Raw genomic sequence first — 19,272 nt, forward strand, 5'->3', positions numbered from 1 at the left:
TCGATATTTTCGGATTTGTATATAGAAAAACGGAGACACACGAGGAAATTTTATTTTTTCCGTTTGTTAAAATATATGACTTAGCAATAAAGGAAGTAAATTTATACAGTTTATATTTCTAAAATTGATAAATTCTAGGAAACATCGCGCGTGACCTCCGTGAATAGTGTAATCGATCGCGCTTCGAAAGTTGATTTAAAACCGACACAAAAAGTAAATTTTCACGTTTTACATGAAAATACGGAGACATTTCATCGAAAAAAAAAAAAGAATATTGAGTGATTTTTCCCATTGATGTCTAAAACAATACGCGCATGGTCACGCAATCCCATTGCAATAAACTCAATTCGTTGGGTATATACGAATACGTATACCAGATTTATACTGAATACAACGACAAAATCAACGTGGAACAAATTAATCTTTGAAATTCGATAACAAACGTGTATAACTATTGATGCGTGTAATAAAATCGACCGGTTTTTTTTTTATAATTTCGTCGATTTAGGCACGTGCATACTTGACAATAAAAAAAAAGGAAGAGCACGTGCGAAAAAAGACCGCTCCTGTCCATCAAAACATGCATTGCAGTATTGTTTTAATAACTCAATTCAATGCCGTTTGGTATTTTAGCAACGATTGTATCGATTAAAAAATTAGTAACGTAGGTAAAAATAATATCACGAGTATAGATAAAGGATCCTCAAATACTAAAGATTTTTCGAAATTTTATTGTGTAAAAAAGAAAAAAGGCGGATATAGAGGCAAACAACGATAAAAATATTATTAAGGAAAAATAAATGGAGCAAACAATGATAAAAATAACAAGCAATTCGCACAAATGGAGACGGAATTCGTTACTCGGGAAGAATAGGTCGATCGATTTTCCTATTTACGTACTGCTCGCCATGTTTTCTTCGTCCGTGTGTATACTCGCACACATTGTCAGACATTGTTTACGAGGCACGATTAATAACCATCTGCTGTATCTGCGCGTTGCGAGAACATCTCTCAAAAGACCCTCCTTTATTACTGGCGCAAGTAATAAAATTAATCGACGAAGCGTAAGTACGAGCCACTGATTAGTCTTACCTACATGAGCCCAAGGATAAGTAGTCACTTTCATAATTTTCCGTTATGTCCTTTCTGATTTTTTTTACATATATATATTACGTAAGTCACTTTTATTATGCATTTTATGCTGCTTATTCTATTTTTAATTATGGCTCTTGAGTTGTTTTTTTATGTTAAATGTTGTTTTGCAGTATACATTTAATATAAAAATGGTTATAAGTAATATATATTTTCTTTGTTTAAATAAATAGATATCCATTTATTTAAATTTATTTGAATGTGCAAAGAATTTAAATTCATTTAAATAGATATACAGATACATTAACAAGAATAATGTGCAGAGGGATAAAATCAGACTTGGAATCATAAAGAGCTTTGACATTTTTGATAACATAAGAGGAGCACATTTACTACTCCATCTTACGCTATATTTGCATATTTGCATGTTCTTGCACACCTGACATCGCTTCACACTACTTTACGGACAATAATTAATTCATCCATGACATGGTGAAGTCATGAATCATGCAGCGGAGACAAACAGTCTACGAGCGTGGTTTCCAAAGACGAGAAGGAGTATGCTCATATTATCTTACGTTAATTAGTATTACCCAATAAAAATGAAGCTTATCTCCATATACATACAATGCGTCCTTTCTATTTTTATGCAATTTATCAGAAAGAAGATGTATAAGAGAAAAGATAAATGCAGTTATTATATATGTACATACAATATGTAAATGTCACAAAAATTTGTCACAATTAGTCAAATAAATAAACGATTAATGTGAAGAAAGAAATATCTGCAAAAGTATAAAATTATTTATGATACATATACGAACAATTTAATTTTCACTTGGTGTATACTGCATGCAAAAATTATAGCTGTAAGACAAATAACGTGATATACATTATATGTATAAATTACGACGTCGATTAATTAGCATTATTTGATCATTTCTATCCGATAATGCAATCGATAATGCATCTTGCAGACAACGCGTATACAAGTAATACGATGATAGTCGTGCCTCAGGGACGCGAATGTGTCACGATACCAAAGCTGCACACATCCTCGTTCGGTTCAAGTATATACATTTGACCCGCGCGCGTTCGCACGCAGAACGATACGAAAACGCAGATGATGGTAATAAATCGATGTACCATAAAGATAATTACAGTAATCTGTTTCCGGGATGAGCGCTCGTATCTACAAATGAAAGCTTCTCCCCGAGAGTACGTCAAGTAACATTTACGTCATATACCGCGTATTTGCCGCTCCCGTTATCTCTAGTCTGTAAAAGTCTTTTATGATAATGATATCTACAAGCCGATGGCTCGGTTATCTAAAATAATTTCAACACGTTTATGCACGATTGAAATCCGTGTAAGATATTAGCTACGAAAATAACGGACGGAAATATCTTTTAGGGACGTTCTGATGATAAAAATTGCTTTCAAGAGAGACATTGACGAGATACAAAGAGAAAAATCTTTTTTCTGAAGGATTAGACTCGGAGAGGTATATAACCAACTTTATCTGCTCATCATCATTTAACTGTTCTTTCTACGATCTTCGAATCACCTTAGCGAATGGTCAGCATCAATTTCAAATCATCAATTGGGGGAGTGGTAACATCCTCCTATACGCGACAGGGAAAAATAATTTCTTGCTTCAGAGAAGTGAGTCCGGTTTATTTTCCGCGAACTTTTCTCCGCACCTGTCAGACATTCTTCTTCGATCGAAAGCGGACGCCACTTGTTCGACTATAATGGCTCATCAAGAACCACGCAATTCGAGACGGCTCGCATTCCTATATACCGAAATACCGCAGCCAAACAAAGTAAAAGGCAAAATCTAGATGTACACATGATAACGTAAATAATTTTATCGACGTTTAAACAAATTACACCGAGCGCGTGTCGCAGGTCGTAAATCAAGCTCTGAACTCTCCGTGCGCTTTCGCAAATTGAGCAATCTCGGCATGCAAAATACTTGTCTCTCGGACGAAAAAAGATACGCAAATTCGCGATAAGATTGCGCGCCCTTCATTCAATTCCCAAGTTATGCGGTCGACCTACTTAGGAACTTTTTGCGGTTCCTCGTTTTTATAGATGGAAATTATGTCATCGTTTTTACGACTGATTTTTGACAAGTATTGTTACCAATAAATGTTCGCGGTTCGGTTATTCGCGATAATTAATAAACTTGATACGCTTTTGACGACTTGTCAACGAATCATTCCGTTTTATCGACATTATTAAACAGAACGATTCGCGGGGAAAAACGCGACCGTAACGCGATAAGAATATTGGATGCTAAATGAGAAAAAATGCAACTTTACAATTATATGAATGTCTCAAATGCAGTAATATACCGAAAACTAATAATATACTGAAAAGAGATATTAAATCCATGATATGAAAAAATCTGGAAAAAATTTGTATATTTATAAAATAAAAAGAATATTTTTATATTATTAGAATATAATTCACGTTTAAAACATTTAAATCTTCAACATACGTAGTTTTACCTTTGTTATACCTTTTACTTAAAAAAAAAATATATATAATAAATATATTTAAAAAAAAATAATAGCTCGTTAACAATTTTATTTGGATAGAAATTAAGAAGTTAAAAGTGTTCTATAGTGCATCTAAATTCATATCATTTATTTAAACAATGATATCACGATCTGCGCAGTGCAATAAACATAAGAATAGCGAGATTCGCTTTTAAAGTAGACTATAGATACGGTCGTTTCTTACACAACACGCCAATTCATATTTCCCCCTTTCTCCTGGTTAAATCCGTATGTAAATACGAGATAAAGCATGGCTATATAGCAAGGAAGATACGCAAGGATATTTCTCCGATCGCAGTGCGATTTCAGCACATTTTTTTTCGTATTACATAACTAATCGTTCTACATATACAACCAAAATACAATACGTTTGACGGTAAATACCCGTAATAAAGCCTCTTATGTTACGTTATCATAAGGTATTATTGTTATAATAAGACTTATTGTCGTTGAACACACGCCGTTTTGCATACGATGATGTCAGAAACATAAGCGGAATTTTTTTTAATACCGCTATGTTCATAGAAACCGTTTATCGATATATGGTGCATGCGTTTACGCTGCCTGCAACACATACTGCACACGAGAGTGGAATGGAATGCATAGACGATAAATGACGATCAGCTAATACAACAAGCCGCGACAGATATCGCTCGTAATAATAAAAGCAGCTGACCCGACATTTGCATACGAACGAGACGATAGATATGTGCAATATGCACCTGTGGCGGTTTTTTGACTGACTCCTCAGCTATGCTGCGCGCAATCGAATGCAATCAGAGTCAATTGCATCCCACGCTTACGGCGGATTTCACGCTCAAAGCAGTTTTCATACGCATCACTTTTATCTGTCGTATAAATATATGAAAACGTTATACAAAATTATTTTTTCAGTTATGGATCTCCATTTGGACGAGGTCTGTTCGTAAAATATATTTTTTTTAACACTAGCATTACCAATTAACGGTCAAAATGACTTGTTTGACATTTTCTAAAATAATTATTATTCATTTTTTAAATATCACAATTTCGGAAATTTTCTCTGACTTTTATTGACATATGCAGATAATTAATTCTACAAATTTGTGTTTTCTCTTTTTCTTTTTTTTCATTTTGACCTCTTCGGTAGTTTTAGTGTTAATAAAAGCAATTATCGTGAAGATATCGTCAATTATTGAAGTATAAAAGTAATTAATAATAAAAAGCCCTTCGCGAATAAATCTGTAGCCTATTCCTTATTTAATTTATAGAGCAAACTATATTTTAACGAGAATGTCGAAGGCGCAGCTATCGAGAATATCTTATGTTAAAAATAAATAAGTATCACACTGAAGGAATAAGTTCATATATAGAGCGTTACAACTCCAGGCGCCATGTCTCCTTGGCGAGATGCCAATGCTATGGATTTTGGGATATGCTCAGAGATGTTTCTCTCTTTTTGCGCCGATCAACGAAGAGATCGACTTGATATTAGACTTCACTATTATCCAACTTGTTTTCGGGAATTATCATTATCAGAAATGTGCGCTCTCTGCAAAGTTCTCTGTAAAATTTAAAATAACGGAAAATAATGTTTATGCAAAACAAATATTTCACCAGAACAAATTCGTGAAAATATGATTCTGAAAATAAAACATGAACGCGCGAACGGGAGATTGATGCTGAATTATTTTGTAATTTAATTATATGTAACTAATTACATGTCTAACATTATCTGTTCCGCGGTAATTTTCATAAAAATTATTTACGAAAAGCGAACTGGTTCTTTCAAACTTATCGGACAAGCGGAAGCCTTGCATCGTCGATAAGAAAAACGAATGGATCCGATCAATCCTAACTTCCAAGTTTAAAACGGCGTACGTAGAAAAGTCACTGAAAATTAGATTTGTGATTCCTGTCGTTTAAAATTTTCGAAAAGTTGAGTTAAGGAGGAGCTACTAAACTAAAGTTCCCGATCAATATTATATCTAGCCAAGTTTGAGGTATATTTTATGAAAAGTTTTAGGAGTAGATTGCGCTGAGATTCTTAAAGTCAAGTACGATTCCCACCGCAATCTTCGAGATTTCTAATTAAATAATTTGGATAAACTTAAACGTTTTATATGAAAGCATAAAAACAGTACTCCGACGAAAAATATTTAAAACGAACGAAATAAAAATTTCTGGGACAAATTTTCCTCATGTTTGTACAATCGTTTTTAAAAATTTTATCAAGAAATAGTAAAATGATGCAATATGTCACGTGTAAATAAATGTTATTATTCGTTATTACCTCGGTTATTACTTAATGGAATGCCTGTCCTTCGAATTCTTTTTTTCTCTGTCACTAACAAGTAAGGATAAAAAAATTGTACAATGCAGATAAGGTTAATGATAAGAATGAGTCAGAAACGATATTCAACGTTGCACGCGTGACAATTATTTGCAACATTCCTTAACTTCCAAATAAGAATAACAATCAAATTTCACGTTTATTTTCGTTATAAAATCACGGAAGAAAATACGTGCATAAGAAAAGTTTTGTCATTTTCCCCTGATATATTAAAAAATAATCTATTAGAACTTTATCATAAAATCTCTTTGATCACGATATTATTATATAAAGATTGAATGATCAGAATTAGAAATTCTAATTAAAAGAAAACAGATTGAAACGCGCATCTTTTCACATAAAATATAGATCTGACAAGAAAACTGAAAACTTTGAATCTACTCTCTAAATCTGAATCAGTGAATAATACTATGAATCAATAGTTGCTTTCCATTTACATCAAAACTCAGATAATTCTCACTTGTGATGTCATTCTGTCTTTATTATTCATTAATTGCCAAAAAAAATAGAACGACGTCACAAGTGAGAATTATCTGATTTTTGATGTAAATCGAAAACACCTATTGAATAGTCACTGATATCAGTGTAAAGTATGCCACGTCATGTCATGATTCATGAAAAGTGGCATACTTTACACTGATACAGATTTAGAGAGTATTTTAACTCATTGCGCATCATAATCTGAACAATTAATTATCAATCTTTTGCAATCTTTACAATTCATGAATACAAATTCATGAAACTGCTTTAAAAAATTTGAACTTTTTTTTGTAGAAAATTATTTTACAAAATCGCATTTCGCGAAACTTGTATTTTTGCATGAAATGCACGAACCTATGAGAAGTACAGAAGTACGTATATCTACGCAAGCGATAAGCTAGTAATTGTTTTGCATTATCGACATTCTTATAAATACCGCCGAGTAAACGACATGGGTCCCATTAGTGCAGTAAGTTGCGCTCGTATATGCTGTCAGTAACACTAGTTAGAAGCATGGGGTATAAGAATTTACATCTGTTGATCTTGGCTTTCGTCGTGGTCTATGTCCAAGCTGGTAAGTTCAAGAGAAAATAATAATCATCATGTATAACACTTATCACGAATTTTCTGCCGCAATCTGTTATGTAATACATACCATGCAAATTAATCCGAATAAAACATAAAATGAAGTAATTATAGTAATATAATAATAGCGTATAATAATAAATAATCACTGAGACATTATTGTGGCATGTAGCTTGCCATATATTTAATTGCGAATAAAAACTGTAACGTAAATTATTTTATTTTGTATCTTGTTCAATTTAAGTTGCATGGAATTACACATTTAAAAAATTAGAAAATTTTAAATTTATATTCCCATCAAGTGTATTGCATAATATAATGTCTTGTATCAACAAGTTTTCTTATTCATTTCAACAAAAAATAAATTTTTAATAAAAAAGGGGTTTTAATAAAATAAATTTTAGTACATAAAAAACTCTGCAGATCTGTTCCAATCGAAAATTCTAAATACTAGATTATTCGTTATATTTTAAATCGCTATCATGTAGGATTGATGAGATTTCGACACTTTTCAGCGCCGGACAAGACCACAGATTTAATCTCAAGCAATCTGGAGGAATCGATAACAAAAAGCCTTACAGACATGATGGACACAGACATAATGAAATATATTAAAAAAATGTTTTACATATTGTTCAAAATAATTAACCAATTTGCTCCCGAGGAATATACAACTGCAATGACGGAGTCTTACAACTGCTTTTTGGAGTACGAAGAGAAAATGTTGTCGTGTCTTGTCAAAATGGTAGTCAATTTCATACTAGCAGTAATGTTTCTGTTCAAACTCATACCGAATACTTCTAGCATGCCTCTAGCTACTATATTTGATATAATAAATTCTATTGCTTCATTTAATTAAAAATCGTATAGGATAAATCCAAGTCCTAAAATTACTCAAACACGGTAAATTATTTAAACAAAATTGGCAAGAATTTTGGAAATGCGACGCGTATATAAGAGTGTTGATAACAATAAAATTCATTTCATCAACGAATAAATTATGTTTCTTATTATGCACTTCAATATATTTGTTTTAAATGTCTACCACAATTGATCTTAACAATACAAATTGATTGTAAATTGTAATAAAAATATGTAATATGTGTAGCGTATACATATAAATATATGTAAATAATGTGAAAAAATATATATTTAAAATGTATTTCTTGGAGTATTGCTTTTTGAATAATGTGGATGTGGCGAATGAATAATTCAAAGAGATTATATATTCCTATTATATATGTATTGCAAAAAATTGTACATAATTATGGTGTAACGGCGACAAATTATTTTAAACCAATTACACGAGAGCTCGGCAGTAGTGGCGGGAACTTCTTGACAGTCCGACTGCGTTCGGGCAGTAGATAAAAATTCCTGTGGTCAGACACAAGGGATAAGCTCGTACGGTGACAAGCAAAAGCTCCCTTTCTCGTCGAAGGATTCATAGAATTTGGCGCAAAATAGGCTTATACATGGAGTAGCTATCTCAGGTAAATGTATTATTCAATAGAAGTTATCGTCCCACAAAAGTCGAGTTTAGCTTAGTACTTCAGCTGATCTGATCGTTCAAATATCGTCTGTCGCCATTTAAAATTACTATAGTTTCTTCTGCAATAGAATGCACTTTTCGCCTAATTATATTTTTATCTAACATTTATGCGTTATTATGGAACATAATTAAGCTATTTAATAAAAGTGCTCCAATTAGCTATGTGCATATCCATTCGCCATTTTACATCGTATGTTATCATTTGTTTCCTAATAATTGAGAATAGTGAACGTATACGACACACTTGCGTTTTTATTTATATTACAAATGTATATTTATTCAAGCAAAATACGTGATTTCTTGTGATTCTCCTGGCTCACATCACATTTGTTGCAGTTCATTCACCGTTTCGTAGTTTGCAACTATAATCTACCTTGAAATGGCATTTGGCAAATTGACAATAATAACAACGAAAATGCGCACATTCGTATAATGAGCACAGACGATACACGATTGTTCCTAGGAAAAGTGAATGTACGAATCAACAATGCAATAATATGAAAATAAGTATAATACGAGAACGAGAGCAACGTGTCTGCTGACATAACATCGGCTGACTGTAAGACAGTCAGACCGAAACACATTGCAGCGATAATATCTCAATCGCATTTGTGAGAAACTGTATCCCTAAAGCCCGTATCAGACTACGAATTGGGATTGAGATTGGATTGAAATTTGATCAATCAGAGCAAAATTCACTAAACTTGAGATCAGTTTTCTCTATTCTGATTGATTAAATTTCAATCCAATCTCAATCCCAATCCGTAGTCTGATACGGGCTTTATGCGTGCATTTTTTTAAAAAGTCTTGTTCGATTTTACATAATGTTACGAGATTGATATGAGATTGCAGAATTAATATAGCAACTTCTTAAGTTCCACGAGTTGAACGGTCAAACTTCGCAGACTCGATTTAAAAGAACATCCTCGATTGAACCGTCAACAAATGTATCCTAAGAATATCACGGACGCGAGGCAAGGCCTGAGAAAACTTGATAGGCTCAATAGGAGTATATAACTATCAATCAGCAATATATCACTACGCAAACGATTCTTGCGGATCGTTAAGATCCCGACGGATTCGCACAGCATCTCGCCGCGTCTCGCAAAAGTATTTTCGTGGGGATCGGCAATTTATTTACGTCAAGCAATCACGCGCAGCGTGCATGATACACGACGCTCGGCGATACGGCCGTACGAAGGTTCCTTGAACCTGCGGGGAAAAGGTTAAACGGCCGGGCGTGATAGCGTTTATTGAATCCTCCTCTCGGAACGATCGACGCTGTTAACGTCGCGCGATTTCTTTCCCGCGTCCGTCGTCGTGGTCTTGCGAAAAGACCGCGCGAGTCCGCGCGTTTGTCCGCGCGTTAACAATCGGGGCAACGCGAAGCACATGATTGTCGGGCAATGATTCATCCATTGCGTTTTCTTATTTACAATCCTGCCAATTAACTTGCGCGGTCTCTATCGGCACGATGAAATTTACGAAGCTTTGAATTTTTTTCCACGACGAATACATAGTACGGCGTTGTGCTAATAATCTGGCTATACACAAGTCCACTTAGGTCTCGACTTGAACAAGTCAATACTAGTTCTTACCAGCGAGCGAACTCCTCGCATGCCACGTCCGACCGATAAATGACGAAAATAAAACGAGTGAGACAGACGTTTTTTACGCAACGGACCGTGGACGGTAATAATTGGTTCAAATCGTTGTGAAAACGGACGAGATTGAGTGCGAAAAACACGAGTAAATGTTTGGCGCGAACATTTCGAAAATGAAAAAGGTAGATTAATGCTGGGTTACAGACGGCCGATGACGATGGAAAATTTTCTAGTTTGCTTTACCGTTCATATTATAGCAGAGCACATTTGCGGCGGTCATAGCATAGCGGCATTTTAATAACGGAGCACCGTGGTAATGTACTCGTATTAAAGATAGTTTCGCCGCAGCAAGTTCATCGTAGAGTTATAAAATAAAATAATAAAATTAGCATCTTTTAATTTTAATAATTTATTAAATTAGAAACTACGTATTCTCTCACAAACATATTAGATAAACTATTAAATGAAGAGTAAGATAAGCTCGGTATAATAAGTAAATAAATAAAAGTTAATAATTAGAAATAAATATCTCGAGATTTTTGTCTTTTATTATATTAGGAAATCAAAAGAGAAGTATTACAACGTCATATAAAACATATAAACGCCTTGAAAATACATATCTGTACCTTAGAGTCTCTCCAGTTTTTGTCAGAATTAGAGTTAATACTTTTTCCAATATACCAGAAGTTAAAATTATACAATAGTAAAGAGTCTTATGTCCATTATTATTAATTCCTAAAATACAATATATTTTTGAAAAAGTCGTATTGGAAATTTAAATAAAAATAATAAAATTTAACGACCAATCGTTAGTCGATAACAATAAATGTTTCGTGTTTGATACTCATTGGCGGAATAAACAATTATTGCTTGAAAAAGGCCCAATCCAAGGGTCGAAACATCGCAGCGTTTTGTATATATTGCCAATCGTTAGTCGATAACAATAAATGTTTCGTGTTTAATAAAATTTAAATTCTGTTTTCTCTAAATTCCTAATAATGGAGCTACGATTCGTTATCTCTGAGGTACAGATATACCATGTTCAATTATATACGTTAAACTATACACGTTGATTTCATTATTAGCGTATATTTGTTACGGCATGCTGTAACATGGTAACCGCGTGTGTAACCAATCGGTTTATTCGCATCGAACGATGAGGTCACGAGTTCTCGCTGTCGATGTAGGTCAATTAATTCAAAGTATCGATTTTCTTTGAGGAGGCAACGACGCTTACAAAGGCATCCTTCCCCAGGGAATCAGTTCTTGGTAAATCAACTGTTTTTCACTTTCTCTTTCTCTCTCTCTCTCTCTCTCTCTCTCTCTCTCTCTCTCTCTCTCTCTCTCTCTCTCTCATGAAACCTCGCTAGGATGAGTTCGATCAGATCATAAAAAATGACCATTTGCATACAATATCGCCATAAACCTTTTCGCTTTCCCTGGAAGAAAGCTAGCTAGTTTCGGAATATTCGGATATGCGCGTTGAGCTACGGCGATGGGGTAAAACTCATTTTTATCTTGACCTTTTCACGAGATTACCGTTAAACTGGAGTAAACTTTACGAGCGCCATTTCGAAGAGTACGTCGTTACGAATACGAATACGATCATACGCGTCGCGGTAAATGCAAATCATGGGAATTTCGGAGAGTTGCCGAATCTCCGAGGGGAAAAATAGTACATGAAAATGCAGATACGTGGAAACCACGAAGTCGCTGTTTTTCGGTTGGTCGGCGGGCACTTCCTCGGAGGCGAAATTTCGGAGCTGCATATACGTGTGCAAAGTGTGAAAACAAACTGTAAACGTACTTCACGCCAGACGCATAAATAAATCGGCATAAATCTGCAGAGGAGAATGTATTTCAGCACGGTGCATAAGTGCCGCTTTGAAACTCTTAAGTAAATCGATCGAAAGCGGCGATCGATTTACTTAAGAGCTTCAAAGCAGCACAATTTTGGCGATTCTCGCAAGCGGCACCGATTGGGAAATCCCGTCTAACGAAACCTGTACAAGTTCCGGAGACTTTATTTTCGTAAGTGCATGTATTAAAGACTGGTGTGAGCGGTTTTAACAAAGAACGCGACGAAGATTCTGTTTCTCGTCGTCACGTCATATTCGCGTGATGTTAAAGATAACAAAATAGTAAAATTCTTAAGGTATAGGTTTTTTATCAGTACACCGTGATATTAACGACAATAAGCGGTGTCGTTGGATTTTTAAAACACGGTTAGAATATCCGCGATGAGAATTTCGATTATGCACATAACGGAATGAATTACGGCTGAAGTGATCCTATGCAGCGCCAGCCTCACGGAATCGATGGATTTACACGCGAGCGCTTGGCACCACTCCCGTCGATCTGGACGAGAAATCGGCCGCCGTGTGTAACCAAAGCCTCAATGACTCGGTCACGTGAGCCACGTTCTCCGGTATAAATCCCGGACGAAACCCCGGCGCTTCAATTTATCGCGTTCGCTTTCCTGAACAGACGATTTTAGACGAAGTTCTAATAAATACGAAAAATTCCACTCCGGTGAGAGAGGGAGACAACCTTGTCCGCTATTAGCGATTCGCAAGTCCCCGCTATTAATCGGAATTAAGGAGCGTACGTTTCGATTTCTCTACCATATTATAGTCGGGTCAAGGTAGTGCGTTTGAAAAAAGAAAAACGTGACCTAGCGAATTTAATAAAACGAGTAAAATATATAAAAGAAGACAAGTATAAGAAATTCAAAAACTAATGTGTCAATTTGGAAGAAGAGTTCAAGTTATTTTTTGCTCGATCAAAATAAAAAAAATTATAAATTATTATTTCTTTAAAATAAAATAGTTCACATCTTGGAACAATAATTTTTCTAGAATATCATAAAAATCTGTAAAAACAAGAATATAGCAAATAAAAAGTAAATAGCACAGCTAGAAATATGAGAGTAATATATTTTGCACAAAAGATTAATTGTTCCTTTAGTCGATAGTAGCATTTAGATTTTTATTAGATAATATTAATTTTCTAATTTAATTCATATAACGTCAAAACTTATTTTTCTTCAAATATAGCAACATTTTCGACTCTAATACATTTTTATTATAAATCGTATATGTGACAGTCGCAAAAATGTAATTAAGCGATACACTATACTTTTTAAAAGAGAAATGCACACGAATCTCATTAAAATTGAATGTTAAAGAAAAACTGAGATATGTTATGGAAATTTGATATTAATAGATACTATTTGTTTAAAAAAAATCGTCGACTAATAAATAACTGAATTAAGTTATGGCTGCATAGTATAAACGCGATATCGCGTTGTTAGAAATACTGTTAAAATTAGAATTGACAAGGTTAATGAAAATGCGCTGTAAATAAGTTAAGCGTGCCAAGGACTCCATTATTTTGTAGATTCGAAGCTTCTACCTTTCAATCTCGCGTACACATGACATTTCATTAAAATTAATGATTTCAAATACCTATTTTTCCAATAGTCGTTTATTTGTTAAATAAATACAACACAATTTTTCCTCTTTGTAAAAGCATGGATAAAATAGTAAAGTGAAGTTATAGATATAGGTCTCAATAAATAAAGAGCGCCGTAGTTCAATTTTTCCAACAAAAATTGAAAGCAGCAGCGTGATGAATTGACACAGTTTTCATTCATAAAAGTAAAGCGCCGTATATTAGGAAACAAAAAAAAATGTTAAAAAACAATTTTTAAAAATCATTCTCTTCGTTATTGTTAATAGCATGTCAAAGTTTCTATTAAAAGCATTTTAGCTTGACGTATATTAAAAGTATATATTAAAAATTGTCTCATTAAAATGCTGACATGCGCCATTGGCAATTGACGTAAAAGAAGTTTATATTCTCAAGTATTTAGTTTAATTTTTAAACATTTATTTTTCAAAAGAATAATTGATTTCTAAATAATAAATTATAAAGAATAACAAACTTTCTATCTCATCCCAGTAAAGATTGCGTTAATTTATCAACGTCTGGACTTTCCTTTCTCGCTAAGCTGATATACATATCATCTTGCTTTCAGAGCACATTTACGTGGACGTCACCTCGACAAACAAGGAGCACCGGGATTCTTATGTGAGTCATATGTGCTCAAAACAAATGGACGTTCCTTTTGTTGGCGAGAAGAAAGTATTGGGTTGACGTAACGTCAAGATATTATGCACGTTAGTATTGGACCACGGACGTAATAGCCGGGATCATATAACAACTGAAAATGGTACGCATTTCGCTCGGTAAGACCCGCGCTTACGTTTATGCAAATGAATAATTCATGAGATGAGAATAAACATGAGATATTCGGGTTGCGATACGCGAGAAGAAAGGCCGCGATAATTAGCAAAACACCGTAAGAAGAAGGAGCGCTTTGTTACGTTCTATATTTCCACGCTATATAGCTTGTAATTACATTTAAAAAACTTACTAAAGAATACACTTTTACACGAGCGATTCTAACAAATTACCTGAAGTAAAGGACGCTTGGTAGCAAGAATGAACGATAGAGACGACGAAATAGAAAAAGCATAATCATTTTCCGGAAAAATACGTAAAAAAATTACTCTATATTTTGCACTACTCCACAAATATGATAATTATTTACAATATTCATTATCGTTAATACTTTGGGCTTGAGTCTAACGCTTACGCAAGTACCGCAAGTAGTTTATAACGAGTTTAAAGAGCCTACGAAGCTTATTGCATATTAATACTTTGTCGCAAATAGCGGGAACTATAAGGAGCGACAGAAAATTCGCTAATTTCACGATGATTAAAGAACAGCGAGAAAGTTCAAAGGCGGAAAACCTTTAATAACTTTTCCATTACTGAGGAATAATAGCGACTTCGGGGGAAAAATGAGATTTTCGCTGTCAGCTCTTTCAATTACGCATGTTACGCTAAGTCGATATTATGTCCTTATAAAGGTACAAAGAGTACCAAACCCTTTTTGCGAACGAGTCATCTTAGAAATATACGATGAATTTTATAATAGACATCAGGTAAAGTATTTACGCAGCTCTTTGTGTGTGTTTGGACTTTTCAATATTTTTATTTTAATTTTCAAATAAATTTTCTAAAAAGAATTTAAATTAATTGAATGTCTACACAGGGCTACACGTGAGGTTTCCGGATAAATCAAGAAAAATAACGTTGAAAAAAATATCGATTTAATACTGATAAAGAAAGCAAAACTGCGCGACCGAAAAGTGCAAAAAACAAACGACATTTTTATCAGAGTAAACCAAGTGGATTTGCATTCCGGAAAATTGCGACGTCACGTTTACTTTAAATTTTAATAAACTGTATTTTTATTTTTAACCCATTAAAGAAATTTAATTACACGTTGGATCTTGGCTAAAGCTGAAGCTATTCAACAAGGAGTCTCAAAAAGATCTTGTTAGGAAGATCTTCCTAGAAAGAGTGTTCATACGAAATAGCCAAGAGCAACATTCTTTCGCTTTCATCGCTGAATCCTTGCGCGCGACGTAAAGGAATAAGACCCAATTGAAGTACGTCAAATCTCGCAATAAATATTCCAAGCGCATAAAAGATTATTCACATTCACGCGAGGATGACTTCCAATCTGTGTGAGATAAATGAGAAAAGTTTTACGCCAAGTCTTCACGAAATTTTATCTTGTCGGCAAATTTTACGTAGTCTTGAAAGACCTCTCAATAAAACACGAACTTAAAAGAAAGAAAAAAAAATGACAAAAATAATTTCCCTCTCGCTAATGTTCACGGTTAGATTTCCAATTTCTCTCGCATCCTATTGTACCATTACAGGTTATTTTATATGGTCGCTAATATAAAATTGCGATTCTATTCGCTGTCACTTGTAGCTCGAAGGTGGAATAGTCACGCTCGCACTCAAATAATCTAGTTTTCGCGCCGACTTTACTAACGCGGTCATGGAAATTGGAAATTCTCGCGACCGGAACGCGGAACGATTAACGATCAGCGCGGAAATTGCACGGCTAGGATGTCGAACATAGTGATCGAGAAACGATTGTTTCTGTCCGGTGATAAGTGTCTATTATCAACAAATAAATACAGCCGCGATTAATGTGAAAGCGGATTCTTTAATTTGCACAACTGCAAATTTATCGTTAGTTGATATTTGAACTGAGAGATGTACAAGATAATTTCTTTATGATATAAATAAAGGCTTTGCTTCTGTCCTAGCGACCTCATAATTTTCATATAAAGCTGCTCATATAATCGAATAATCTTGCACGAGTGCGTAAATAAAACAGAATTGTTTATTATTCTTTTTCGTAAGATGAACAGAATTAAAAATTAGTATGTATGACATTGTATTTATTAGTAATTATCCATATTTCTTTGTATAGCGTTATCAGAAAAAACCGATTTATTAGTGATTATATATGTTAAATAAAAAGAAATATGAAATGCATCGTTATGATGCAAATTAATTTTTACATAAATTGAGATATATAATATAATTAAATCTAGAAATAATAATATGTACGAAATTCGTAGCAAAATGTGTAAAGATGTTTTGACTGTATACTCCAGAAAAATAATATATTTAGAATTTACGTTATTTAAATAATTTCAAATAAGAAAAAGTAACAGAACTCAAATTTCTGGCTTTGTACTAAATATAGTTTCCTTTTTTTCAGTGACTGTCTCCAAAAGGAAATTTATTTAAGAATACAAAGAATTTATTCGAAGAATATCTCGTGCAACCTTTCCGATGGAATCGCATTTGTATGACTCCTTCTGCTTAAAATCATTCGAATAACGCATTCCTAAAGTCTGACGGATTCCTCGCGAGACATTTTATATATGGACGGCTATAACGTGAGACAGAACCTCTTTGAGATTTGCAAGATATACGAGGAATCGAGCGTTGAGAGAACATGTTGCAGAAAGAGATGGAAGAAATATAAACGGAAGGTCGTACCTTCAGGGATGCCATGTCCGACACGGACCGATGAGTCTGAATGGTCTCCAACTGGTCTAAGCACCAGTCTAGCTCCTCTATCGTTTCTACAGCCAGCTTCATGAAGGGCTCCTCTGAAAAATCCGAAGAAGTAAATTTAAAATTAAATATCAAAGAGTGTTCGCATTCACTTTCTGTCTTTCTGTTCCTAACAGGCACTACGTCAACGCTCAAAAGATTTTATCTACCGAGAAGACTCCAATACAAATGTAATCGAGATTAAAGAAGCGTTCCGGAAGCTATGTTTTATTTTCACAGCTTAATACAATTTTGCAAAAATGTATGAGATATTTTAAGCGCTTTACACAGAACAAATAGCACTTCCGAAAATAAATAGTACCTATTTTAGAAATAAAAAGAAAACGGAAATTTCGCAAAAAGACTGAGAACATAGATACGTTCGACGGTTATAATAATGAAAGTATTCCTTCAGAGAAGGGAGACATAATGGAATTGATGAAGAGCTTTATGACTTCCTTCAATAAGTCATACACGGAACGAATAGCTATATATAATAGTTGATATAACCCAGAAACAAGGCATATATAAAATTCTTACTAGAATATATACTTCGAGAATTAAAAGGAGATGAAGTTACGACTTGATATGATATTGATGAAAAGAGAAAATAGAGTTCTTTCAGGAAAAATTGAAGGGCTCAAGTTTCGATTACACATGATAAAAAATTCCTGAAAGATATCATGTAAAGTGATAAATGTTTAATAAATACAGAGGATTATGTGATACAATTTCACGAACAGTATAATAAAGATAAAAACAAATAGAAATTAACAGAAATTATTCAGTTATATAACAATGATCATTAAATCCTATTTAGAGAGAGGTAACGAAATTTCCCGCGTATTAATGATAAATCGAAAAAAGTAATTAATTATTGCGTTTCAATGTATTAAATCAGATTAAATAAAGATTAAATCGCCAAATACTTTAAATGAAGTACTAGCGTTCTGTGTGCGTAAATATATAAATTTCAAAATCCATCAAAAGTGGAAATAACGTAAAATGCGAAGCTAATTGCGTTGCGAAAATTGTAATACTGCGTTATCTTTTTACCTCCTGGCGCCAAAATCCGTGGCTGTGGCGTACTACTGCCCTGTTGGCCGCTACTCCTTCGTGATCTGCAAAGAAAACAAACGATAAATATCAATTGCAACTCAAGCCAGCCGCGTGATATTAAGCGACGAAAGTTAATCTACTTACTTGTTCGTCGGTACATTCGTGAGCGACAAGAAATTATTCCGGACCGAGCGCAGAGAAGCAAGAATCTGTGCGAAGGGTGTAACGATGAGGTCCTCGCCATGGCTGCAATCGAAAGAAAAAGCACAGTTCATCATCGACGTCTCACTGTTCCGCTCGTGTTATCGGGAGGGTCAGGGTTTTAAAACGGCCTTGCTAACGAATCATTTATCAAAAAGTTGAGCGCGTTTACTACGCTTTGCGGTAAGTATGCATGCAGGCGTGTGGCACAGCTCGGTAACACTACAAAACGTGATTCTCATTCCGTCCTCACGTCCTCAATACACACGTATACATTAAATATATGTACAACAGCATAGACACGTGCATACATCGACGCGTATCTCGTCCCGGGGACACGGGGGAAAATCAAGTCAGATCAAAGAAGAAAAAAAAAAAGATTGGGAGATCAGAGAGCGGGCCGCGAAGTGCGCGATTTCACGCGTAAAACTCTAATTTAATAAACCTGCGTTTCTTTCTACGACGAAAAATAATATTTCGCGTAGGATCGCGCCGGTAGGCTCATGACACTCAAACAAACTGTACTTTTCGATATTCTAGAGATAAAAGCGAATTTTACTCGCGCCGATACGCAGAAATGTATATCTCTATATAATATTTGTTGAGAGACATTGCGGGGCTTCTCGCGGGCGCGTCTTCGCAAGCTCGACATCGTAAACGGATTTCGAGAGTCACTCCGATAGTATGCGAAACAAACAATCCGATCGGCGAGCGACGAAAGATTACGTTTGAAGCCTCCGACAGGTGAGGCCATAGGTATATGATACTCCTATTTCTTTCGCGCTCCCAATTTATTATTGTTTG

The 19,272-nt window shown here is 34.5% G+C and overlaps 2 protein-coding genes across 13 annotated transcripts in view; one reads left to right on the forward strand and one right to left on the reverse strand.

Moving 5' to 3' along the window:
* Nucleotides 1-19,272, reverse strand: part of LOC112451711 (cAMP-specific 3',5'-cyclic phosphodiesterase, isoforms N/G) — a 315,563-nt gene that overhangs the window by 24,328 nt on the left and 271,963 nt on the right. For all 12 annotated transcript variants that reach the window (XM_025011533.1, XM_025011530.1, XM_025011526.1 and 9 more), the window contains 3 exons: nt 18,412-18,513; nt 18,265-18,329; nt 17,152-17,264 (listed from right to left, as the gene is read on the reverse strand). In XM_025011533.1, coding sequence (XP_024867301.1) covers nt 17,152-17,264; nt 18,265-18,329; nt 18,412-18,513 — 280 coding nt within the window. The remainder of the gene's footprint in view (nt 1-17,151; nt 17,265-18,264; nt 18,330-18,411; nt 18,514-19,272) is intronic.
* Nucleotides 6,914-8,189, forward strand: LOC112451717. Its single transcript, XM_025011539.1, has 2 exons — nt 6,914-7,045; nt 7,572-8,189. Exons 1-2 carry the CDS (start codon nt 6,958-6,960, stop codon nt 7,913-7,915), a joined length of 432 nt encoding a protein of 143 aa, XP_024867307.1. The 5' UTR covers nt 6,914-6,957; the 3' UTR covers nt 7,916-8,189.

The sequence above is a fragment of the Temnothorax curvispinosus genome, unplaced genomic scaffold (assembly GCF_003070985.1).
Source record: "Temnothorax curvispinosus isolate PA1 unplaced genomic scaffold, ASM307098v1 QBEX01002454.1, whole genome shotgun sequence".
Taxonomy (NCBI): domain Eukaryota; kingdom Metazoa; phylum Arthropoda; class Insecta; order Hymenoptera; family Formicidae; genus Temnothorax; species Temnothorax curvispinosus.

What these genes read in the sequence shown, in the direction of transcription:
- LOC112451717 (XM_025011539.1), top strand. Translation starts at nt 6,958, where the DNA reads ATGCTGTCAGTAACACTAGTTAGAAGCATGGGGTATAAGAATTTACAT. An exon ending in CGTGGTCTATGTCCAAGCTG is followed by an intron (nt 7,046 to 7,571) that starts GTAAGTTCAAGA and finishes GACACTTTTCAG; the next exon opens with CGCCGGACAAGACCACAGAT.